This window comes from Perca fluviatilis, chromosome 6 (genome assembly GCF_010015445.1).
Source record: "Perca fluviatilis chromosome 6, GENO_Pfluv_1.0, whole genome shotgun sequence".
Taxonomy (NCBI): Eukaryota; Metazoa; Chordata; class Actinopteri; order Perciformes; family Percidae; genus Perca; species Perca fluviatilis.
The window spans coordinates 32,352,865-32,380,519 of NC_053117.1; the positions used below are offsets into that span (position 1 = coordinate 32,352,865).

Sequence of the window (27,655 nt, forward strand, 5' to 3'; positions counted from 1 at the left end):
GACCAGGCAAGCAGCCCATGGCTGTTTACAAAGTGTAGTTCAGCGGCCGGAGTCGACAATGGTGAGTTATTTTAAGCCACGAGAGGGGGGCTGTAAATCGGAAAGAGAGAACTGTGAGTTTGCAGTGTGTTTAGGGATTGTTGCCGTAATTCTAAGCCAATGAAGTGTGTTCAGTCGGCAAGGTAGTGGTTTTAGCGGTTCCTATTGTAATTCTAAGCCGAGGAAGTGTGCCTGACTGGCGTGTGGAGAGGATGGCGAGGTTGTGGGGTTTTTGGTGGTTCCTACTGTAATTCTAAGCCGAAAAAGTGTGTCCATTAGTTGGGTACAGAGCTCCGCGTGAGCACGGGCTTTTATGACTGTCAATATAGCCAGCATCTAATGTTAGCTACCCCGCTGTGCTGTGAAGTAATGTCTGACTATGTGAGACAAGCGTCTAACAACGTTGTTGTGGATGCTGCGGTCTCAGCCTGGCAACCTCCGTGAACTTCGAGTCTGGGGAGGAAGGGGGCGGGGGAGACGACTCTCTCCAGTATTAAGAATTTGTACAGCAGTAACTTTTTTAAACACTAGCTGTCAGTATTACATATTGCACCTTTAAGGAAAGATGCTAAGTTGAAATACTATCTTTTCTGACAACAATGTTAATGCCAGTATTTTCTCCTTTTGAAATTTCCGTTCCGTGACGGAATGTCTGTTTGTGTTTTGGCCTGTGTGTTGTTATCAACTGCCCAGGCCAGGTTGCCAACAAACGAACAGGATCAACAGAGATAGATTCTACCCGACCTAAAAAACCCGCCGTGTTTCTAACAGTTGCGTGACCAAAGATGTAGCAAACCCCAGGTAAATATTGAAGATGTATTTGAAAGATGGAGACAGCTTAGAGCCCAAAAGGATGCTGAGTTGGCTAATTTCCTCCTGAACAGCTAAGCATTAGCTGCAGCCTAATTTATCACGGCTACAAGGGACGGGCATTTTATGTCATTTCAACATTTGTGTACTCACATTGAATTATATAGCTAGAGTACCAGAGTTGGTTACTCGCAAAAACAAATTGTGACACATCCAGTAAAGTGATTCCGACTGGTCCTGGCTAACGCCGCCATGCTTACCCTGCTAATGTTACCGGAGGACCAGGCAAGTGGGCCACGGCTGTTTACAACGTATAGCCTGTTCAGCGGCTGTAGCCAACAACGGTGAATTATTTTAAGCCAAGAGGAGGGGCTGTAAATCGAGAGGGAGGACCGTGAGTTTGCAGTGTGTTTCGCGATTGTTGCTGTAATTCTAAGCCAATAAAGTGTGTTCAGTTGGGTGGAGAGGACAGCAAGGTGTTATTTTTAGTGGTTCCTATTGTAATCCTAAGCCTAGGAAGTGTGTCTGTCTGTCAGGTGGAGAGGACGGCAAGGTAGTGTTATTTTTAGCTGTTCATACCGTAATTCTAAGCCTAGGAAGTGTGTCTGTCCATCGGGTGGAGAGGACAGCGAGGTTGTTGTGTTTTTAGTGGTTCTTACCGTAATTCTAAGCCGAAAAAGTGTGTCTGTCAGTTGGGTACAGAGCTCCACGTGAGCACGGGCTTCTATGACTGTCAGTATAACCAGCATCTAACATTAGCTACTCCGCTGTACTGTGAAGTAATGTCTTGCTATGTGAGACTAGCGTCTAGCAACATTGTTGTGGATGCTCCTTCAGCGCGCTTTGGAGGAGGGTCTGGCAAAGCGAGACTACGGATGCTGCGGTCCCAGCCTGGCAACCTCCGTGAACTTCGAGTCTGGGGAGGAGGGGGTGGGGGAGACGACTCTCTCCAGTATTTTGAATTTGTACTGCAGTAACTATTTTAAACACTAGCTGTCAGTATTACATATTGCACCTTTAAAATAAAACACAATGATGATGTGTGTTGATGGCAGTCTAACCTCATCTGACATCAGCGTGGCGATCGCTCTGCCAATCTCATGGTACGACTTGGCTTTGCCTTTGGGTCCAAGCAAGATGAATAAAAATCTGCAAGTGGAACAAAATCATTTGTATTAGTAACTTTGTTTATCTGTACTTTTCTATGTTGGGAGCTGTGGTGTCACTGAGACTTGGCTAAATGCTGGAGTGCCAGTGCCATTCAACTACGTGACTCTATTTCTGTGCCTATCTGACGGACACATTCTGCTTTATGATGCATTATGCACAAGTTTAAGGAGGTGATGGGATAATATTTCACTGGAATTGTGCCTTGTACGATTTCCCTTGACAAACAAAATTGACTGATTACTACAGAAAATACAATTGCTTGATGCGTACTTGGTTACAACAACACTGCAGAAACCAGTTTGGTGTCGCTCCTGTAGCTTTATGACATTCATCCAAAGCCAGAGAACAAACAGTGGGACACAGTAAAAGAAACAACTTTACAAACTAATACAATCTTTTTTTTTTTTTTGCTCTGCAATAAATTGAACATTTGCGAAGTCCATAATATTGAATTCTAAGTGTCAGATGTTGATTAACACTATTGGAAAGTTTGAGTCTTTAAATTGCAGTGGTGTGTTGTATTTCTTTCTAATTTAAGGTGAACACAGGGAAATCTAAATATAACATATACCTTACATTTATCGTGCAATTAGATTAGCAATTTTATTGTATATTTTCCGACGTATTTATGTTACATAAAGTGTTTCCCAGATTTCTGTCAGTGGTACGCGAGTTGAGTCGCACCTAGACAACTACTGATGCATCTTCCTACAACTTTAGCTCCTATTTATGAATTCACGGAGTTCAGACATGAATCTCAGCCACCTTGTGGGAACAGGAACCTCTGTTAAGGCTCCCAGCATCACAGCTTGCTGCAGACGAACAAACGCCACAAATGGCGTGTCCAGGAAGTCCACCTCCCCCACCAGCACGTTGGAGGCCTCAGCATCTCTCGGCAACTTCTTCATGAACTTGTTCCTCAGCTTAAAAGTACAAAAGAGGAGAACAGGAGGAGACATTAAATGTTAGGTTCACACCAGCAAGCTACCAAATGCAGTGCACACTGAATTAAACAGCCTATATCAAACAGGACAATCCCATTCAGCTTAAATACCAAACCAGGAGGGTCCCATGGTGTCTAAAAAGGAACAAGTTGTAACATGAGGTCTGTATTTCTTTCTGTCATGGCGATGGTGAGATGTGTAAAGCTGGAGGTCAGACACCTGCTGAGCTCCACAGGTTCAACATTTGACCTTTAAAAAGGACATTCAAGTCCTGCAATTGTGTCTATAAAGAGCTTTTTTCTAGTTGCAACAAAAGGAAAATACCAGTGTTTTTACAGTACATGTTGTAACCTCTGAACTACTATTAATGGATAAACTGACTATTTTCTAAAGCATAGGTTACACTGGTGTGAAAATCACCTTGAAAAATCAACTCTTGCTGTGATGGTTAATCCATTACAAAGGTAATCATCTTTAAATATAAGAGTTTTTATATATATATATATATATATATAGATAGATAGAGAGAGAGAGAGAGAGAGAGAGAGAGAGAGAGAGAGAGAGAGAGAAATAAAGAGTGTATGAGGCATTGTGAAGATGCTGTTATGCAATGGTGGAGTTTGGAGTTTTTAAATGTTTTGTTGGATTTCAATTGCGCTGGAAGACCATTTAGGAAATTACTATTTACGCTGAAGAAAGAAAAGAAAAATTAGACTGAGAAGACAGCAGCGCATGAGCAATTTTGACATAACATGACATAAAGAGAAGAAGAAAAAAATTGCACTGAACTGCTCTGCAGACAACAAAACTCAAACCTGCAACAGTGCTTTTGCTGTAGTACTTTAACAGTGGGTTTTTTGTGTGGTATTCTCTTAACTATTCTGCATATAATATTGTAGCATCTGTTTGATTTGTATATTAGTGTACCTCCTGATACTGCTAGAGCCGTTAAACAAACTTAATTTAAACTCTCCAGCATGAAAACAAGTTGATGTCATGTTACAAGATTTGAGGTTGAAATTTGTTTAATTGTTACATTCCGATGCCAATGCATTCCCATTCATAGAGTTCAGCTTGGGTTGAACAACTAGTTGAAACTCTCGGTTTTTAATCCAGGAATAATCACATACTTTCAATCCCATTACATTTCATGCCACAATCGTGTTTGCTTCATAACAAGATGTTCCATATGATATAAAAAAAAGTGTCATGTTAATGAGCAGATTGAGATCATAAATAAATAAAACTTCAAAGACAACGGTTCAACCGATCAAACATCAAGATAAGATTGCCATGGAAAACTACTGTGTTATACATTAACTTCAAATCAGCAGAGAGCTAGCAGGAAACATTTACTAAGACACAGTCAGTGACAATATGTAGCACCTCTGTGCCCTGGATGGTCACATAGAAGCATTTTTTACATCAGTCGGTTTGACACGAGACTGTTTGAGTATCATAAAGGTTTAAAATAAACGTTCAACACTTAATTTTTATGCTTTCAAATTAGTGCAAGGATTAGATGTACTTGGTACTTTGGTATCACCTCAGTCGAGGTTCCAAGCGAGCAGAGTCGATTCTAGAAGGTAGAGTTAAAACACTGCAGACCACTGATTGGTCAGAAAGAATTGTCACAAGAGCGTCCTGCACAAACCTTGCTTTCTTTTTTTTTTTTTTTTCAAAATGCTCACAAAAAAAAAGCTATCATCAATAGCGACCAAAAACAAATTTATTCACTCATTCAAGATTTAAAAAAAATGGAGGTTTTAAGGTTGTTAGGTTAGATTTCTTCTATATTGTTAGAGTATTTCTGTTGTAAATGAATGTGAAATCCTGGTTTCAACAGTTAAGGAAGTTGCAAGATAAAAGAATATTTTTTAAATATTTACACTTAACATGATAGCAAGAAATGAATCACCTGTCCAGAGAACAGTCTGATGAGTTGCAAGATACCAAACAGAGTAAGAGTATCAGATGATGTTAAATGTGGCTTTATAATCAGCTGTGCAAAGATTTAAATCGGATTACAACAGAAGCGACGCTGACATCTCCTCCAATCAGAGTGACGCTACCAGTAAACAACACGGACTGTATAAATACACTAAAATAATATGAGGCTAAGAGATGTTTTGTCATTCTGAAATAAATTCAGTATCTAAAATAAAATAACGTCAGAATTAAACTGTTCTCTTTTATCCTCTTTAGTGCCAACCAACAGCAAGAGAAAGAAGATAGATAGAAAAACAGTATAGTATAACAAGTTTAACCAGGACAAAAAGAACAATGGGTGTCTGTCTATCACTTGCCATCATGCCTGCCAAAACCAGATCATGCACTGGCAGAATTGCTGCCATCAATTTCTGAGGACTGAAATCCCATAAACTTGTGACCTTCAACTGGTTAGATCCAAACTGATCTCATCCGAGGCTGTTGCCAAAAGGTTTGTCTGTAAATGATTTAAATTAGACCTTCGTAACCACACACCCTGACCTCCAATCACTACTAATCAACATCACACCACCTTTATCAACTAAGTAAACCTGAATCTCTTCCAGTCACCCTTTATTCAGAATGAGCATGACACACAAATTCAATTATCTCAGGCGTGACTTTTTTTTTTGGCTTTGCACAGTTGAGAGATGTAAAACCTGTAAGATACTGAATGACATTTCCTTGTTTTTTGTGTTTGTTAAAACTGTGGTACTGGTCAGTGCTGCCTCCTTCCTAAAGAGTCAGCTTGTGGCCAGGTTGGCTCAGTGGGTAGAGCAGGCACACATGTACTGAGAGGTTTATGCCTCAACGCAGAGGTCCAGGGTTTGAATCCGACCTGTGACAATTTCCTGCATGTCTCCCCCCTCTCTCTCCCCTTTCTCACCTAGCTGTCCTGTCAAAAAAAAATTAAAGGTGGAAAAGCCCAAAATAATAATACTTTTTTTTATTTATTTTTTTTTAAAGAGTCAGCTTCAGAATACATAGTGTTAGCATATGTCTGAGATTTTTGCCTCCATCCCAATATGTTGTCAACAGTTCTCGTAGGGACTATTTTGTTTGGTGAAAAGCAGTTTGTAGTTTAGTTTGTTCTGTGGATTAGTGGACTTTATTTCTAGATGGCGCTTGGCTTGTTATGTTCAAAGTGCCAAAAATAGATTTGAAAAACTCAACAGCAATGTCTCTTTCCAGAAATCAAGACCTGGTTACTGAAGATAATCCACAGACCTGGTTTTGAGCAGTTTCATGTAGAACTTATTTAATTTCTAATAAACTACACCCGCTTGAACTGAACAAAATCTGACTTTTCCCCACCTTGGTGTCATAACTATATGTGCAATAATACTTGTTTATATATCTATTGACTGGGATGACTGCTGCACGAGTGTTTGTTAGAGTATTTATTTGTGTATTTATTACTTTTAGTACTTTTATATTCAGGTACGGCACAGCAAATTCCATTGTACACAAGCTTGTGCAATGACAATAAAGTCTATTCTATTCAACCGTATCACTGCGCAGATGGAAGCGTACTCATGGACAAGAGGCTTGTTGTCGTGACAACGCAAGACTTATTAATGGCGTTCTCCTAAATGTTAGCTGTAACGTTAGCTAGCTCAGGTGAGCTAGCAGTATCGGTTAGCTATAAACTAATCTCCACAAGCAAGCAATGTTGGACCCATAGGGTTGGACCACAAGCCACAAAACCTGAATGTGAATCTCCCACTTGTTTCCCACTTAGTGTGGAAATGATCAATGCACGTCGGCCCACAAAGGAAACGTCTAGATGGTATTTATAGGCTGAGTGGGTGTGGAAGCGCTTCAGTTTAGGAGATGTGCATCCTGTCCAATTGTTTTTCTACTCTGTCTGTCCCACAGGAGGACTTATTGGGCCATTTTGACCTAATTCTCTTCTCCCAGAGGCCTGGTCTGGGATGACACCATATGCACAAATGGCTGCTGCGAGCTCTGGTTTAATGGCAAATACTTTAAGTCTATTCACAAGCACTGCTAAAATAATTTGTGCATTTATCTCAGCAGAAGTGCTTCAACATCACATACTGAAACACTACTAAGTGCATAATTTAGATACATACAAATAATGGTTATCAATACAGCACTGACACAACACCTTCCTATGACTGGGGCTTTAAAGCCAATTCAATTTACTCAGCTTACATTTGCTTTCAGATAATCTGGAATGGGACATATTGTAGGAGCTACAGTATTTTATCTACACACAACGGAAATTCATTGATAAACACAGTGAGAAAGTCTCCCCGTTATCTCCTCTAGGTGTCACAGATAATCTATGACGCAGTGTATTTGTAAAGTTGTAGTACAAGTGTACTGGAAAAGTACAAATGTGTGTTTGGGTGTTCTCTTTCCATTGTAAATTAATCATTGATTTCTTTTTCTGTATTTCACTGTAGCAAAGTTTCTTGGCCTAAGCGCCGTCCTCGCTACAACAAAATCTCCACACTGACCATTAAAGGAAATATTTATTCAGATTTCTGCAGACTCTCAATAAACTGCTAATCTGAATAGAGATATAACATAAGCAACTTGAATATATTTTTACAGATTTGGCTGCGGGAGGTTCAGAGCAGCTGCAGCTGGCTGGGTGATGACGACAGTGGTTGGAACAATGTACTTTTTACAATCTTATCTCTGCTTTGAACCAGCAGCCACAGTCTGCACATGAGTTTTTGCACCTCTACAGTGGATGAAGATACATCCGGCTAACACGTTACCTTTGCAATGCCAGCCAGCATCGAGCTGTACTTGAAAGGCATTTGCTATTTGAGACAAATGTCATTTCAAGTAGGCTGTTAGATATATGAGTCACCTTTACAATAATTCCCGTAGGATGTTTTTATAACTTAGATCATATAGAGAAAATAGTGCCTGATAAAACTGGTCATAAAATATTTTAATATTTTAAATTTCCAGTAGAATGACATTGAAAACAGAATCATCCACAGAAACCCATTCGGTTTCATATTCCAATTAATACAAATGTTCAAGCAGTGCCCATAGACTTTAATTGAGAGATAATATCTCTCAATATTATAAGGTAATTATAAAGGTATTATAAGGTAACTGCAGTGCAGAAACACTGTAGCAAGAAGAATTTAGAAACCAAATGAAGATAACAAATATTGAGTTCCACTATTAAATCATCAGGTTGACTCACCTGGTCTTTTTCCGGTTTGTCAGAAATGTCGTTCATGCTGCTGGAGGTCAGGTTCCGGTGGGTTGTGGTGGGACTATCTGTTAAAACACATCAACCCTGTGTGGTTAAAACAGCTTCGCTTTCACGAGGCTCTAAGAACTGAATGGGGGAAAAGGGATAGCACAGACCCAAGAAAAGACAGCGGCCCAGACAGTTTGCTCCCATGCAGCGCCGAAAAGAATAACAAGGCAACAGCGATCAAAAGCATGAAGAGATTTCAGCCACCATTAACAAAAAATCTATAACTTGACTCATATCTCAAATTACAAAGCAGTTATTAATTGGTCCACTATATTCTACAACTATTCTAACTTATTTTGTGCCTCCTTAATCCACAATAATCAGGAGCTTTACTGTTGAGAATACCTGATCATCTTAGTGTGTCTATCTTTCCCACCAAAGTCTTCCACTAAGTGCATCAGACTCCGATTGATGCTCTGCTGACTTTTGGTTTAAGCTCTTCAACTCCATCAGAGTCATCAGAGACCTGACAGCAGAACGTGACCTTACTTTAGTTGTGAAGCTGTCAGGAATACAAGACGGTATCCAGAGCGGTACAAATGTCAAAGAGAGCAAATTCTGATCCCACTGTAGCCTTTCGTACATCTGCCCCTCTGAGGATTGTAGGTAATAACATGCTTGTCAGTATGATGCAGCCAGTATAAATGATGAAATCGTAGTACTTATATAGAGTAGATACAGTAATAAAGGGGGGGAAAACAACTAAATTTAAGGGAAATACATAAGGGATCAAAAATAAAATCTTAGCCAGTGTAGTTGTGGGGTTTAAAAATAAAAAAGGACTAAAAAACTATTCAATGTCACTACTTTATTAAGCACTACTACTGTACTTGACACATTGGGTTTGAATGACATGTGACATTAGCACTAGTTTTGTGACTACGTTCAAACTGCAGCTGAAAGTTTTCCACTTCTGACATTTTTCACTTACACGTGACGTTTTTCAGAGAAAGAAAAAGCCACAGTCACATTTTCTAAATCCTAATCCTGACTGAGTCACATCAATTGGATATGTGCTACAAAGTGAGATACTGAGGCATTTGACAAAAAAACGTATAACCTTGTGTTCAATAGTAAAAAAAAAAAAGGAATTTCCTTTGGTAAAGGATGGTCGGTGGTCTGCAGTGTGAACGTAGACTGAGTCCAGTGAACTTACTAAGCCAGTCCATGCTGGTACTCCTTTGGCTCTGCAAGTCCTCCATTGATATGTGACCCGATAGGCAAGTCGCAGAGTTCCCAAGAGGACTACGAGCTTTTAGTAGCAGCAGTAGGTTATCAAACCCAATCCAGGGAAGCAGTAAAAGGAGGAAAAAGAGATGGAAGGGAGAGATGATAGACAAGCCCACTGAGCCAAAGCAAGACATTTGTTAGGAGAATCAAGTGGTTAAAAGATATGTAAAACATGATTTATCTGTAATTTTACAAGCTGTGCAGAAAAAGGAAAGTGGCGCCATAAATCAGGAGAGACCATGGGTCATTGGACAGGAGTCAATTTGTATTTTATTAAACTGGAGGATGCACTTTATCCTTGTAAAGTTGTCATCAATTAATGATTATCAGTGAAGCACTTTATCTTAGTACTGTGACATTGATAAGAACCTAAGGCTTTTTATGTGATGAGTTTCCATTTGAAAACAAAGAGTCATCAGTTTCAAAAATCTGATAACAGTTAATAAATAATTTCACTTTCCAAAGACCCATGTCTGGTAAAATATTAATAACATTGTCAACATAAGAAAACATCTTACGTTACTCAAAATGTTACAATTAAAAAGGACTCATACAGTGTTGTTAATGTCAGTTAGACATTTGTGTGCATTAGGGCTGTCACTTTACTTAAATCCCACCACTTTAGAGACTAATGGAATATTCTGTTTGCTGCTGATTGAAAAGGTTTAATAACGTTTTTATTTGCAGCTCTGTGCTGCTGCCTGAGGGAAATATTCATTAGTTGTTTATGTCAATTTCATTTTGTAACAGAATGAATTTCAGTGAGTCTTATATGCAGCATACAGCAGATTGATATTAAATACATTTATTCCAGCAACTACAATCCTATTAAAATGGCCAATAAAGCCATTTAGTGTACATGAATTTAAATTCAGCTTTCTTTGTAATAACTTTCGGTAAAGCAAAGTGACAGCCCGCCCTGTGTGATGAAAAGAGGTCTTACATTCTACTGTTAAAAACAGTAGAATGTAAGAATAACCATGAATTCTCAGAAATGTCAACAACATTAAAAGTTAATGAAGTGAGAATAATATGAACGATTATAATCAACCTCAGATGTTCTGACCGCAGTAATTATAATCTCTCAAGTTCTCAATAAGTCATATCCTATCAACGTTTGGAGTCAGTTTTATGATCTCCCATAGCCTTGGACTTCTCACTTACTCATAAATTCATGCACTGAACTGAATTCTTCAGTGTCGAAATTTAGAGCTTGAGTGAATTTGAAAGCTCCACCTGCTCTTACAGGTGCTGATCACTTGAGTCTCTGTGAATGCAGTTAGTACAGTATCCTACAGTGAGTATGTTAAAAGTGTTGTTAGAGTAATAACACCAAATGTTTGTGATGAATTAGCCAAAGACTTCTGCAAACTTTAGTTTTACTAGTTGAATGATCGGTTTAGTAAGTAAGTAGTAGTACTATAGTAGCACTAATAAGAATATTATATAAGGGCCAAGAGAATATTAGTATAAGGGCCAAAACCTCTGATAAGGTCTCTAAAATGTTTTTTAGCATCTATTAAGGAGAAGCTGGTACTTATTTAAAACTACAAAACAAATTATATATATATATATATAATTAATATTTTTTGTAGTTTTAAATAAGTACCAGTGTGTGTGTGTGGTGTGTGTGTGTATGTATATATATATATATATATATATATATATATATATATATATATATATATATATATATATATATATATACACACACACACATACACACACACAGTATATAAAATATTCTTAAAACTGCACTTTCATATAACTCTTTGTAGTTTTGTTTATTTGAAGCTAATGTACTTGCACTTACTGCTTGGTTGTCTGGAGTTAGCACCTTCAAGGTTGAAACCACTTAATTGGTAGTTGCTTTGGATAAAAGAGTCAGCTAAATGACATGTAATGTAATGTACTGAGTGCCACATTAGTGGTTTTATGCAGAGGAGGGCAGCAGTGTGTCCTTTATCGCACACGGACATTCCCCACTGCCCTAAAAACTCACTACACACCTAATTTGAGATGACAAAAAAATCTGAATTAAACCCAGTGATTAAGGTATGTACAGCTAAATGCTAAATGATAGAGTAACTTAGTTGATTCGTTTTTTTTCTTTACATCATTTAGAAAAAGAAGACTGCACCAAACTGGCATCAGTATTACCATTTTCCTGGTTGGAAAACAGCCTACTTGCACTGGAGACCGTCTTGCCGATGTCAGCCAGAGAACGCAGGTTGGACTTCTTGGTCTGGTGACGATGTTTCCGTAGCAACGTGTACATCACTTTGTCCTTTAGGTCTGCTTTCAGCTGGCCGATCTCTATCTGGTTGTCAGTGATCATCTCTGAATATGCAGAGAGAGGGAAGGTAAGGAAGAAAGCGGGTGAGGAAAGATGATTTTAGTCTTTTTCTTGAGGGAAGAAAGTCTAACCACATTGAAGACATGAAAAACTATATTATTACATCCAACAACAACCACAATCCAAAGAGATGTTTCACAATGGTTAGTTTGTCGAACCAACAGTTGAAAACCCAAATTTATTCAACTTACATTGACAATAATTTGAAAACAGCCAGCAAAGCCTAAATATCAACTTGACATACAGCATAATAAGTTATCAGAAAGTTTTCTGTACATTTGCTAATTGTTTCAGCACTTAACTACATTGTTACAAGAGTTCATCAAGGTTTCTTTTGGAGAACATTTGGAGACAAAAAAAATAGCTTTTTCTCTGAGGAGCAACAATAATAAACAATTGAAATGCATAAATTAATAAAACAAAATTTGAATTATGCTGTTCTTTCATGTCAGCATTTTACACAACAGCCTTAATTTAGTAACAACTCAGAGCAAATAAGTGAGTTGACATAAAAAGTCTCTTCATTCTTGTAAGGATTCAATTAGTGCCACCCAGACTGTAATGCTCCTTTATGAAAGTCTTCGTGGCATTATGAAACGGCTCAATCAAAAAGGGTCTTGCCTATTTTTAAAAAGAAGGTCAGAAGCCTGAATGCTGCCGCCTCGGGGAGTGTCTCTTCTTGTGGAGGAGTAGTGCTGTTAATGGCCCATCAGTCAAGTCGGCTGGCCTCAAAGCAAGAGACCCAGCTCCGCTCGGCCTGTACAGTCCATGCAGCACACTCAATTACTTCACATTAATCCCTCCAAGTGGTAACTCTTCCTCCTGCTCTCTCATGCAGACACAAATGAGGAGGGTTGGTTGTTCTCAAATTAGGACGTTTTTGTGTGTCCGTTTACAAACTACTATTTCAGTGCCTCAGTGTTCAAATAAAGTACAGTTTAAGCTGGACTTGACTCAGAGCCCTGACCTTTTGCTACTAAAACAAAGAAGAGGAAATAAACCTCTGAGCCCTGTGTGCGAAATGCATCAATTCATAAACCTGCACGCAACACTACAGAGCAGCTCTTCATACAGTATACAGTTCATCACAGAGCAGACAAAATCAAACTGGCAGACGGGTTCTCTGCTCACCTTCGTCAAAAGTCATTGTATAACAGTGGGGAGGGGGGGGGGAATACTTGTACACACACCTAAAAAATACTTTGCATAATTGTAATATTCACTGGAAATGAGTTATTATACATTAAAGCATAATCTTTTTATGAACATAATGGTGATCAGACTGTTTTGTAACAATGAAACAACAAAATGTTTACATATTTAAATGTGTTTTCTATGACTGTATTTGTCAGTGTTTTTTAATTGTTTGTTTCAACAGGTATCCAATCCTGGCAATTAAAGGTATGGTTAGGTTTAGGCACCTCAAAGCACTTGGTTGAGAAAAGAAAAACCTCATAACCATGTTCCTGTACTTAACATTGTTACTTGAGCTCTGGGTAAGGTTAGTTGACTAACTATGTGGTAATGGGTAAAAATTCAATCCACAGGTAAAACATATCAAAATTAATTTGATAGTCAAGGGGATTAATACTCAGCCGGTGTAAACAGTTTTTAATGTCTTGGCTCTAAAACTTAAAGTGCTCATATTATGCTCATTTTCAGGTTTATAATTGTATTTAGAGGTTGTACCAGAATAGGCTTATGTGGTTTAATTTTCAGAAAACACCATATATTTGTTGTACTGCACATTGCTGCAGCTCCTCTTTTCACCCTGTGTGTTGAGCTCTCTGTTTTAGCTACAGAGTGAGGCATCTCACTTCTGTTCCATCTTTGTTGGGAGTCGCACATGTGCAGTAGCTAGGTAAGTACTGCTAGCTAGTCAGTTGCAGAGCATGAGGTCGTGCCACGCTAGCAGCTATAACGTGTGTTACAAAGTGACGCACGTTCGTCACGGAAGTAAAGGCTGGACTACAATAGAGCTGTTTGGAGCAGTTTGTGAACAGTGTTTTCTGTTGGAGATGGTAAGTCCCTTTGGGGTGGACTTTGGGCTTTTTCACTTTGTAAACCTATAACGTGCACAAAAAGATACATAACACAATAAAGGAAAGGGAAAAAGCCAAAAAGCATAATATGAGCACTTTAAGTAATTTCAGTTTGGGCTTAAAGAGGTCAAGTCAATTATTGTAAAAAAACACTAACTTCCTGCTGATGACCCCCAGTCTCCAGTGTAAAAACCATGTGCTTAAACCCAATAACTAAACCTGAACATTGTCTGGCATTACATGTCCTCATAAAAGATACTTGCCAATGCTAATTAGCTTTACCCAAATGTAATGCAATTTATATTGTGACAGATGTAAGTTGATAAGTGACCTGCGGCCAACCTACCAACAACCTGAGGTAGAGTAGAAGCTTCCATGTCGAGCATGATGGTGCCTTTCTCTATGCACGTCCGGAGTTCAAAAAGGCTATGTAAGGACAACGTGGCCACGTGTGGTTTACTCCAGCGTTCACCTCCTTTCTCTACCTTCTCCTCAAACTTTATCCACCTGGAGGGATGAAAAAGGGGAGAACAATGACTGGATTACACTGGGAACTCCAGACAGCTATAGGCAATAACAGAACATACGTACAAACAGGGTTGGATATTAATAGCTTTTATGCCATAATCTCGTAAGTACTGTACTTACAGCACGAAAGTGCAATTCAGTACATCAAAGAATGATGAACTAACCTACAAATGGTGATCTTGTGGCATCTCGCTACATTACAGGACCAAACAGCATATCAACATGCAAAGAACTCAATATACACATAAATAATAAAATAAACTGAAGTTAATTTATTCCATAAAAACGTAATATACCTTGTATAAAGCTGGATCACACAAGCAGGAGTTGATGCTAATTTTACCAGGAAACTAAAATTTAAATATGACTGCACAAATGCAATCCACATACAGTATGTACTGTATATGTTATCTATGTCCAGATACAGTACAGGTTCTGTAGCTGCATCACAAATCTAATGTGTTAGGGGTGATGAATTGTTAAATGTTTATATATTTAAAAGGCAATATGTCAAGTAAACTAAATGTTCCTTTCACTACTACTTATAGTAAATATTAGCATTAGTAATATTAGCAATTCAAAACTGTCTCTTTGTCATTCATTTCATGCGGTTTATCGTTAAAGGCTCATTAAGTGTTGTCTGATGAACACCTGGCAGACAGTTGTATAGGAAAATGCTTGCTCATGGTCTTTGACCGTGTGTGGGAATTACATTTTTTCTTTAGTTTATGGTTAAGATAAAATTATCAGTTGTGAACCAGAATTATCATTTCTATTTGCTTTATGTATCTTTTTAATCACTCCCCACCCCCTCAGAATCAGGGAGTTGAGAAACTGAACTGGTACTGAGAAGGCCAGTTTTGGCTGCCAACATTGCACTTGGGATACAGCCAGCACTACCCAGCACTTGTGAGATCTTTTATTCATTTTAAGTCCACTGAGTGCTCTTGGTGAGACATTGGACCAGGTCCTAATCTCTGCAGTTATTTGCAGAATAATAAGTTTGACATGAAAGATGCAGGATTGATTTATTTCACCTTATGTAAGCAATATATATAAGCATTTATTAAATAACATACACTTTTTTGAAGTGTCAGGAACTGTATTCCAATTAAGTTTTTTTAACCCTGCTAAACCACTTGTATTGATTTCTTACTTGTACAATTTTATTGCAGTACTTTAGTTGAAACACTTTTCACATTTTCACCGTCACTTCTACCCTATTTGGTCGAGTAATATGTTTTGTCTTTTTTATTTTATTTATTTATTTTTTTTAAATGTTATTTGTTCCTTTTGTGTAAATTGTAGCACTGAAGAAACACAATATTGTTCCCCTGTATATGCATATTGTATATTGTAAGAATGACAATACATTCTACCCTTTATCTTGTTGTTTTTGATGATTAGCTGGGTTTTTTCCAGATGGTTGGCATGACATGATTAGAAACGCAATTCCCTAACCCTAGTTGTTAGTCTGCCTAGTAATGCCTCCAAATGGGTAGGTAACCTGTAGTGTCACCTACTTAATTTTGACATAATGACACAATAAAGCCCATCTGTGTTAATTATTCACCAATCTAATCTAATTTGTCAGCATAAGCTGGACAAATTTGCATCAGAAGCTGGACAAATGTATCATCAGAACTTGGCCCCACAAAAGCTTTCCTGAGTAAAAGTAAAAGCACTTAAAGTAAGAAAGACTTTGACAACAGAGTTCTTTAGGAAAGTTCCTCTGCAAATCACTCATCCAACAGTGAACAAAAAATGTAACTTCTATCTGCAGCACAATTGGTCAGAGGTTAGGATAACATCTAAACTCATTTGGAGCCTCAAACAGCAGCCCAGGGATCCAGTTTCCCCCTGAGAGAGCTTCACTCATCCAACACTAATGATGTATAAACAATCAGCCCATCTCTATCCCATCCCACACAGGAGAAACCTGTGAAACCCTGTGAGCTCGCTTTTTATGCTGCTCCAAATTCAGTGCACACAGCAAATTACCTGATGTCAGAATAATGGATTTTAGACTGACAACTAGCTGAAATTTACAAGTGTTTGTTTAGTTATTTGGCTGTGTAGATAATTTTTTCTTTTTTAGTTTTCACAATCAACTGTGTTACAGTACATGTTTTTAATGACGTATAATGTAAAAAGTCAATGGAGAAGGTTTCTAAACATCATTACATAACTATAGGTGCGCATATAGGAACTTGGAAAGGAAGCCCCCCAAGTGTGAGACTGAGGTCTTTACCTGGCCGTCTCCTTCCACTCCATCTCCTGTCCATCCACTGACAGCAGCTCATCCAACTCAGTGAAGAGTTGTGGGGGTGCCGGGCCGTCATCCTCCTCACCGAGGATGAAGCGGATCCTCTCAGCTGCCGGCGAGACTGCGGAGAGAGGAAAAATACTGCGGTTCATAGGCTGGCAATGGTGCCCATTGGGCAAGGGTTTGGGCACCAGTTTCCCCTCCTCAGCTGGACCCTTCCCGTTGACCTCAGTAGGAGGTGGAGGGATTTTCACCATGATCTCCTCTCCTTTCTCTTCTGTGTACTCTTCCTTTTCCTCCTTCTCGTTTTCCTCTTGGTTATTGTTGTTGTTGGACATATTTAAAACCTTAATGACCCCCCCTTTACTCTCCAAATCCACAGATAACAGTCAGCAAGCTACACAAGCTCACCAGAGTCCCAAAGCAGCAGCTAGACCCTCATTAAAGTCTCTCAGCTCTCAGCTGCCTGCTCCAGCACTTTGTGGACCAGGTAGGAGGGGGCTGATGGGGTTTAGGGGTCCCCTCAGTGACAGTGTCCCCACAGCTAGCCCCTTCTCCCTCTCTGCCCCCTTCACTGTTCAAACAGGCCTTCGCCATTGGACCTCCAGCCTTGGCAAGCTGCCCTGGAGCCCATTAACAATTAGGAAATGGTCCACAAACTGGCCTATTCTTTAGCAGAGGTTGAGTTTTCCTTCCCATGTCTTCTCATTTAAATATTTAGAGAGCAACACAAACAGAATTTCAACAGGACTGATATGTGAATGATACTTTTCAGCTCTATTTAAACATGTTGCAAATGGTCGACACAATCATAGCTTGTTACAACAAGTGGAAACAATATTTGAACTTTGAATGGAGAGTCCACAAACAATCACTACCCCCTTTCATGAAAGCAGACCCATGCATGTAGAAAACTGTACACTAAGAATATTGTCATCAGCAAACAGCCACACAAGATCAGTGCATGGGGCATCATTAGAGCTACAGCTTGGTTAAGGAAAAGCTCACATAAATCGAACGATAGCATCTCTGCTCAAGGACTCAGACTGCTAATGTAAAAAATTTACATGCTGTTTGAAGGAGATTGATTTAAATTCTGTTTTTTTTAAAGTATGCTAAAAACAGTTCTACTGCAGCTCCAACACTGTCCACATACCCCAATTTAATTTTGAATTGAATTAAGATTCCTTTGACAAGCAAATAGTCTACTGCTCAACCAAACCTTAGCCAATAGATATTTTTAAAGCAGATATCTTGACTTATAAGTCCTTTCTAAGCTCTTACAAACTACCAATGGGTACTACTACTACTACTACTACTACTACTACTACTACTACTACTACTATATATTGATGATGTGATGTAAGAACTTGGCTCCCTATTTAAGGGGACCTGTAATATTTGACTTTGGAACATCAAAGCAAACCAGTAGTCAGTTTTCTAAATGTTGTAATTTAAGTCAGGAAGTGCAGAAACACATGAATCAGTTCATTTTAAACTTCATGTTAAGAAAATGCGTAACTCCTATGATAAAATGTACTAAATGTATAGTAAAGTTAACTTTAATCATTTTTAAATATTCTGTTATTGGCCCAACTTGCTAAAATATATTGCATTGCTCTATGTGGCAAAATGACCAATGTTCTGTTTTTACTGCTCTTGTACATCCTATCTTTGTGAGGACCACTTTGAGTTTTAGGCCTTTTTGGACATATTGTCTGGTCCTCATGTATTCAAAAGCTTATTGAGGGTTAAAGGACAAATCCGGTGCAAAATTAACCTAGGGGTTAATAACATATGGGTACCAAGCAGTGTTGTAATATAACGGAGTACAAATACTTCGTTACTGTACTTAAGTAGAAATTTCACGTATCTGTACTTTACTTCGCTATTTAAATTTATGTCAACTTTCACTTTTACTCCACTACATTTCCTAGATAAAATGTATACTTTTACTCAGTTATATTTCCACTAAGCATCTTCGTTACTTGTTACTAAAAAATGTAATTAGAAGAAATGTGTGCGACTGCAATAAGGGAGGTTTGGCGAATCACTGCTCCTAGATTATTACTCTATTTCAGCGCTTGTTTGTTGCTAAAGGAGGAGGAGGACGCACAACTGAAACCGCCATGGAAGCACGAGCACCTACTGGAGGACCTACCGTTATCGTAGACGACCACCCCGACGATAGTGGTGAACAGGGTAGTGGTGAAGATAACGTCATACACCCGTGGCCGTATTTGCAAGAAATGTTTCTGTACATTGATGTCAGCTCTAAAAATATGCTGTTTGTTCTTTGAACTTAAGAGAATTGTGCCTGAAAAGTCCTAGAAAAGAATGTGATTTTGATTTGATGAGTGAGATTAAGAAGATATGGGAACCCTGAATATGCTTTATGCTTTACTATAAGAAAGCCACAATAAAAGTTCTAACCGCTTGCTTTAAAAAAAAAAAAAAAAAAAACTTTTACTTTTACTTCAAATACTTAAGTACATTAAATATCAGAAAATTACTTTTGATACTTAAGTACAGTATATATCAGATACTTTAAGACTTTTACTTAAGTAATATTCTAAAAGGTAACTTTCATTTCTACCAAAGTCTTTTTCTAGTACGATACTTGTACTTTTACTCAAGTATTGCTTTCTAGTACTTTATACAACACTGGTACCGAGTCGACCGTTTTCTGGGATAGGTTTTCATGCTAATCGAATGTGACCAGTTTTAGCGCAAACCGCTAATTAGCTAATTAACGCTCGTCGTCGGGGCACGCAAACGTAAAAAGAAATGCTATTTCTATACCACTAACAAGGCTCAAAATAGCACCACACTTCCACGGTAGCATAATGAGGGTCCCTACATGTAAACCGAAGCATTGAGAACTTTGTAAGTGTACAGACAGTTTATTAAAAAGCTAAGTTTATAAAGACAGTACCATTCATGTATACATGTGGGTGCCATCTTGGGAAAACTTCCACTACCGTGGAAGTGTAGTGCTATTTTGAGCCTTGTTAGTGGTATAGAAATAGCGATTTCTTTTTACTTTCACGTGCCCCGACGACTAGCGTTACAAGCTAATTCACATTCGATTAACATGAAAACATATCCCAGAGAACGGTCAACTTGGTACCCATGTGTTATTAACCCCTAGGTTCATTTGGTGCCGGATTTGTCCTTTAAGACTTGGTTTTAGGGTCGTGGTTAGAATTAGGTTTGGGTTGAGGATATGTGCATGTAGTTGTGATGGTTGAGGTCAATGTTAAAGGGGAACACCACCTAAATTAAGAATTTCAATATGTTATTTCCATGGCCTAGAAAAGTTCAATCAATATTTGTGAACATGAGCTACTCTCAAAGCCAGGAACCAGAGAAGAAAGTCTTAAACTTGCGATGTCATCAAGTATAAAGTCTAAAGCTGCTCCATAGACAATTAATGGGAGACTGATTTTGTGGACCAACAGAATGTTGTTAACTTTTATTCTAATGTAGTGTTTTCAGTTCTCAAACAGAAAATGTACCCATATACTCAGAACATTCGCTTGGATGCTCTGTGTCATCTATAACATCTTTCCTAATTCATTGTCTATGGAGCAATTGCAGACTTTATACATGATGAAATAATGTGTGTGTGTGTGAGATTGATCATAACAAAGCTGCTTGATCTGATTACATAACAGCTTGCTGATACTGTGGCACCAGAGAGTTGACCATTGATAGTGAATATATTAAAATTTGACAATTTTTATTCCAGAAATGCAGTTATTCAGTGTTTCACTTCGACTCTTGCCTTAGAAACCCAGAGAATTTTTTTTTTTTAGCATGCTCTGGCAGAGTGACCACCCACCTGGTGAAAAGGGAAATTATTTGTGCTGGTGTCCTGCTCTTAAATGAAGAATTCATTAACATATCTGCATCACAGAGGAAGGACAATAATCCAATGTAGAGTCTTTAACTGGACTTTTCTTTGCAGGTGAAATTTGGGCATTTACATATACACAAACACGTTACACAGCCCACCACATTCATTCATTCATTCATTCATTCATTCAGTCAGCAGTAAGTGATCAAACTGAAAATGAGGTGAAGGCCTGCAGTTTCCCCCTATTGTGTTTTCTGCAGCATAATAACAACAGCAGGTACGAGCCAGACAAGAAGCTGTAAGATTACTAGGTGGGGGATAAACTGTCTGCTGGCGCGCACACACACACACACACACACACACACACACACACACACACACACACACACACACACGCGCGCACACAGACACAGACACACACAAGCTGCAACTAGCTTAAGTCGCAACCTGTTTAATAACCCCTTGGTTGGAATAATTTACATGTGCGTTTCACACATTTAGCTGACACTCATATCCACGGCAATTTACACTGATTACAGTAAACAGTTCAAACAAGTTTAAATACCTATATGGCCAAAATTGCATGCAAACAATAGCAAGCAGTGCAAGGAAAGGGTTAAAGCCTCAGGGATGTAGGCTCACATGTTGCTGTATTCCTTAAATGTGCATAGATTTAAAGAAGTGGTAAACAGATAACAGTAAAAGCAAGGCAGTACAGGTGTTTTCTTTCTAAAGAGCAGGATGAAATATTTTTCCATAACAATGCAATTGTAACAAAACTATCCCCACATACTAGATGTTTTCTTCAAGGTAAAGACCTCCTGCTGAAAGGAAACACATTATCATAGCAGAAATTAATTTTGGCACAAGATTAGGAAAAGCTACCTGACACCCAGTGTTTACAGCTGGACTTTCTGTACCTTTCTGCGTGCTTAAACTACAGCCTTTATATTATAATATTACTAATAACAGCTATTACTATTTACAGATTGAAATTTAGCATTCACAATATTTCATGATAAAGGAATGAGCAGAAACTGAACGAGGGAAGATGGAAACACGTTTTCATGGCAAAACTCCTGTCGTGGGTCAAAAATATGTGTAACTTTGAAATAAAATGTACCCAACCTAAAAAGAATAAACATTAGAAATAAAAAATGAATTCTCTGAGGCGTCTTTTTATACACAGAAGGCATCTAAAACTGTCAAGATTTTATCCAAGAGAGATTTTCTAATTCTTCATTAGAGAAACTGATGCTGCCTATCCATGCTAACCAGCAAAAAACTCCAGCTGGTATAAAGCACAGTGTTGGTGCTGGGAGAAAGGTGGGAGGGTGGGTGAGAAGGGTTAGGAGGTGAGGCTCAGTGCAGAGTGAGAGCAAAGAGGGGTGAGGGCAAGCACGAAATGGAGGGATAGTATTGAAAATCCCATCGTTCAAACACAATTTCAAAGCTCTGTGTGCTCTAGCCAAGAGCCATGGGCATACAAAGAGGACTTTGTCCTAGAAGCAGAGGCTCATGGGATAGGGGATGGAGAAAGAATGCCCGCTGCCTGGCAGAAAGCTTAGTGTGACTGCCACTAAAGGCCTGTTTAGTCCCACTCTTGACATGCATCCTACACAAATACCGTCCATCCCCTCTGACCTTTTAGGAAAACTCAGTACAGTATAAGGCTACACAGGGTCTAATAGCACGTTCATTGTTTGTGACTGTACATGCAGTGATAATGCAACTCCGCGTCACTCATTTGAAGCAAAGAGGATCACTGAGAGTACAGAAAATGTTTTCCATGCCACAAAGTCTGATGTTCAGTATGCAGGGCAGCTAGCATCACAGGCAGCGGGACAGGGATTGGGTTGAATGCAGAGTAACACCCAGAGGGTGATTCATTGAAAAGCACAGTATTTATACTCAGACCTCCTAGCTCTGGTATTTTGTTGTGAAAGCTGAAGTGGGCAGGTTCTGATGAGAACGTAACAAATACTAGCTGGGGGACACACAACCTAAAACTAAACTACGTCTTTGCTGTCTGCATGTATAGTCACATTTTCTCTGCTTTCAATGCAAACAGCCCAATGCAACTCGTCACAGCAGGGTCAAGTTTAAGTGTGATGCTAAGTTTGTCCATAAAAGGGCTTAATGCACCGCTTTGTCCAGGAATACTCAGCAACATCACTAGTATTCTTTGTGAATACTTTAATCCTCTGACCATAAGGGTAAACCCATTAAAGTCTTTTATTCCAAGTTTTCATCTCTCTTTCTTCTATCTTTGCACCAGAGCAGAGGCCAGATAAAACCACCAGGATCTAATGTACGGAAATGAACTGTAAAATTGCTAAGGGTGCGCAAGTGTGCAAATGTATTACAGTATGGAATCAAATTAAACCCAGCCTATGTAAATGTTTCTCAACAACAGCCACAACTGGTGATTACAGAATAATGGCACACTGAATTACTTGATTTCCCAAGATTTAAATGAGTCACTCGCTTTAATGATATCAAAACATCTTTTAGCAAGGAACTGTGTGTTTACTTCTTATTTTACATTTGTGATGTTTATTTCTGACATACTGGAACATAGGTCAACAGTAGTACACATAGAGAAAAGTCAACAACTGACTGGCAGTTACACAGCCTCTAGCTACACCTGGCTAAGATCATACTGAAAAAGTAAGACTATTGCTGTAAAAATCGTGAGGGACACCTAGTCTCGCTTTGCCAGACCATCTTCTAAAGCACGCTGGAGGAGAGTCTGGCTACTCCACGTAGCATTCGGGGATGGGAGGAAAACATGCTCTGGTTTATTGGCATTTCTTTAAACCAATCACAATCGTCTTGAGCGGTGCTAAGCACTGGAGAAAAGCCGCGGTGCTGCTGCAAAATAGGCTCGGAAGGAACTTGTTTTTGTGGAACGTGTACGTTTAGAAGTTGTTTTAGTTGTGCAACAGAAAACTCAGATTGGACAGATAGTCTAGCTAGCTGTCTGGATTTACCCTGCAGAGATCTGAGAAAAGGTTAACCATAGTCCTCATAAATCCACCGGAGTTTAAAATGCCAGCACAAAGGAAGCCCAAGGCAACGGATATCTAAATGAGTGAAATCCGGCAAATTTTCCGGCGACAACGGAGCATCAAGGATTTAGACTAAGGGACACCAAACCTTACTATTGGTAGGTGCTTGTTTGATGTTTGAATGTATTCCAAGTCAGAGGGATATGGCATGAATTACAGCAATACAAGGACAAAAGGTGTAACTAGAGATACACTGTTGTGCTGAAAAGTCCAAATAAAATGGGTTCCTAGATTACAATAAGATATCAAAAAATATACCAATAGAGGAGTTGTTGCGTTTTTAGATTGAGGAGGGAATGAGATTGAATGACATGAACTTGTGTCACATCATTTATCTTTAGAGCCACTTTCTCTTATGGGGGAATTGATTTTCATTCATGTGTCCTGCAAAGTTGTTTAATTGCCTTTGGTAGTGATCTATATAACAGATCAAATATGTGTTATCTTAGTGTATATTTTTATTGCAACGCAGAATCAATAGAGATATCTGGGCAATGTTAAGCCTAATTAGAGAAACTGTTTAACAATACAAAATCAAAACGTTCACTAGTTGAAGAGAGTGAGTCTGGTAAATGAAAAGGAGTCAGAATTGACTGGGATGATAAGATTTAACAGAAGATGTACTCAAAGAACGATCTGCAACAGTTTAGACATACAGTAGTATGAGTCTATACTTAAAGGAATTGAACAGATGAAAACATCTTTTGGTGTCAACCTTCAACTGATGTCCAATGTCTGACTAATGTTGAAAGTGATTCTGATGAGGCAGGTGGACAGAAAGTAGGTATAACGAAAAAGGAAAATGTGTGTGATCGAAGTCACTGTCTAGGATGGAGAAATAATATTGATTATCTTTTTCCTTTGCTTCTAAAATGTATTATCTTGGTTGTTTGCAGCAGAAAATAGAGCAACAAAACGGACATGTACACAAGAACAAAGGGATGAAGAAAGGCTGTGGATTGGGGGACATTGTTGATTTAAGAGTCAATCAATAAGGATTAACTCATTATGACAATAACTCCTATCCAGAAAGACATAGAGTTAAACAAAATGATGGCCTTTCAAAGGTTTAAGTAGTTTATCCAATCAATATCCACAGACCTTTTCTACTGATACAATTATTTTTTTCCTATGACACTGAAGAATATCTCCAACAGTCTGTTGCTCTGTAGACAGCCTAGTCTCACAACTCCAGACCTAGGTTGTACAGAACCTCCCATAACGTTGTGATTTGTGAAAAAGATGTTAATAATCGTTTTAACCCTTGTTTTAACAAGCAACTTTTAGTTTTTCTGGGTCAAAATTTAAAATCACAACTTTTTGGTCGTCTTTTTCGACACTTTTCCCCCGATGTTTTTGTCACTTTTTTCAGCATTTTTTTCAACGTTCTTTTATCATTTTTTTTTTTCAAATGCCATAAAATTTAATACAACACCCAAAGTCAATGAAAGTATTGAACTGATAATTTACTTTACTAGTTGTATCCACGTTGGTTTTTTTTAACAATTTGGTTGAAAGAAACCCAAATTTGTGATATAGAAACTTTTTGAAAATGGGTCAAATTTGACCCGAGGACAACAGGAGGGTTAATTACTTATACCAACCACAATCATCAAGGGAAGGCCAATTAACCTTATATATAATATATGCTTTATTACTCACTGAAAACTGTTTGGATCCTTCCTTGTTACTTTCAAAGCGATAGTTGTAAATGTTTAGAGTTGTAACACATATTACTGTTGGCATGTGAATGCTGGGTTAGCTCCAAAATATCCACTTTGTCAAACAGCCAGGTTTCTACCTCGACCTTTGCATTTATCTAATCAATTTTGAAAGTCTTCATAAATTTCAGGATTGGACTTTCAATTCTGAGAGCAGCAGGTATCCTTCAAGTGAAGCAAGGACATTAAAATGGACATATATTCACAAAAAACTGAATACATCACAGCAGTCTTAGCTTGATCTGTCTGACTTTAGGAAATTAAACCCATTTGTATAAGTACCAAGTTTCTAAGTAATCTTTATAATCCACTTCGAGAGAACATTTAAACCTATTAAAAAGGAGGGGGGAAAGCTTTGAAAAAAAACATGCTCATCAAAATGAGAAGAGGTCAAATGACCTGCAGTGGACGCACATGTAACCAGGATGTACTTTCAGTCCCTGCAGCGTCCATCTGACCAAACAAGAGGATTTCAGTCCAGACAACAGACAAGGGCCTTCCCCCTGGGGGGCAGCCATGATTCCCAGAGAGAGCAACACTGAGGAGGGCAGGGAATAACAGTAGGACATTAGGTATACACTGCATGCCTGTCAATTTTTGCGTGCCTGACAGATTCCAGTTTTAATTGCACAAATATTTCTCAAAGGCAGAGCTGCTCTAGAGTCAAAAATAGCCCAGTACACAAATAAACAACAGTTGTTTTTAGAAAACTTTGTCTTTCCGCAAAAAAACTGACTATATCATTATTTCAATTTCATTTTTGAATGACTGTGACATTCATGATTTTGGAAGGTCACAAATAATCGGTTATTTAGAGACACGATCCATTAGCTTTGGAGAGTACAACTGCATCCATGCTAGGTCAGTCTAAATGCCAGACACTTTGGTTTAAAGTTAGGGACAGGGTTGGACTTTCAAGAGGGAAAACAAGGACATAATAGTCTACAAAAAGAAAATACAGACAACCACTCTATAACTATTGGCTGCATTAAACCATCTTCAGGGTCATTCAGACAGATCAGCCTCTCCAGAACACAAAAATATTCCTATGAACAAAGAGGTTGTACTGAAAACATGCTTTATCTATCACCTGTGTACTTTTAATATCTTGTCTGTTTTGCAGTAGTTTATCTTCAGTGGTTCGCAGTCTGGGAGTCGAGGTCTACCAAGGATAAATCAAAGCAGGATAAATCTGAGGGGTTGCGAGACCAATGGAAAATAAGACTAGAAGAAGAATCTCTGCTATACAAGTTTTAGCTTTACCTACAGGCCTCTAAAACTATTAAACTGAAATAGTATGAGAAGTAGAAGTGGAAAATATGCACAATGCGATAACGTTGTTAAAGGTGCCCTGCCACACGTATTTCATTACTTTGTGGTAATGTCTGAAGTTCTACCATGGACTCTGTAACATTTTTTGTGGAAAAAATGCCTTGGTTACCTTGTTTCAAGCAATTCTAGCGTGGTACTATAGAAAGCCTGCAGGAAGATTTGTTCCAGTTCTCATTAATATTCAACGAGCTAAGCTGCTTGACTTTGATTGGCTAACTACTAGCCAATGAGAGCCTGGCTATCAGCATCCTTTACCCAGCGCAACTGGGCGAGCTCATGAATAGTCACATAGTTAGTTGTAGTTGCTACAAAAACAATATATTGTGCAGCCCTAATGAGAAGTGAAAATCACTCTGGTTGTACTGCTCGAACATGCTCCTGGACATGATGAAAATGGATCATAAGTGGGCATTGCACGGCCTCAAAGGGTCACAAGCACTGTGTGTCAGGGTAAAACTAAAGCTGAATGTAGTAGGTTCATTAAAATTAGTAACAGAAAAGCTCAGATTAAACTGCTCTTCTGCTTTTCCATTCCAAAACAGCAGGAAAACACCAACATCAATAATCACGTATTCAGCCACTTTGGAGGCTTATTACAGACCAGTGCGTCCCAAAGTAGCAAAATACCTTGGACTGTGGTCTAGGAACATACCCAAAAATCTATAAAGCTCACAATTTTTTCCAAATATGCATCTTCACAGTTAGTAGCAACAACCAGATGGGCTGGCTGTAATCTATTTTCTGATTGGATTTATGTCCTGAAGAAAATCCCCCACATCAAGTGATGTGTACACATGGAAAAATCCAGTTGTGGTGTATTTTGGTCCTGTTGTCACTTCATGTAAAGGATGAAAATTTAGGAAAATAATCTTATTGCGATTTTTCTATAGACCAATATTGCAATTGAGTATGCATTTTTTAACTTTAACCTTAACATGGTGGGGGAAAAAGGGTGACATCAGTAACAGCTTGGCTTAAACTTTAACTCACAGTTACCCAATGTAACTTTCCCTACTCGCTTTCTTTCTTAAGTTTCCTTCGA

General features: G+C 38.5%; 1 protein-coding gene across 1 annotated transcript in view; it reads right to left on the minus strand.

Moving 5' to 3' along the window:
* Positions 1–27,655, minus strand: part of slc4a4a (solute carrier family 4 member 4a) — a 73,989-nt gene that overhangs the window by 32,695 nt on the left and 13,639 nt on the right. The window contains 6 exon segments of the mRNA XM_039802744.1: positions 1,911–1,998; positions 2,785–2,942; positions 8,149–8,225; positions 11,599–11,778; positions 14,183–14,343; positions 16,616–16,751. Coding sequence (XP_039658678.1) covers positions 1,911–1,998; positions 2,785–2,942; positions 8,149–8,225; positions 11,599–11,778; positions 14,183–14,343; positions 16,616–16,751 — 800 coding nt within the window.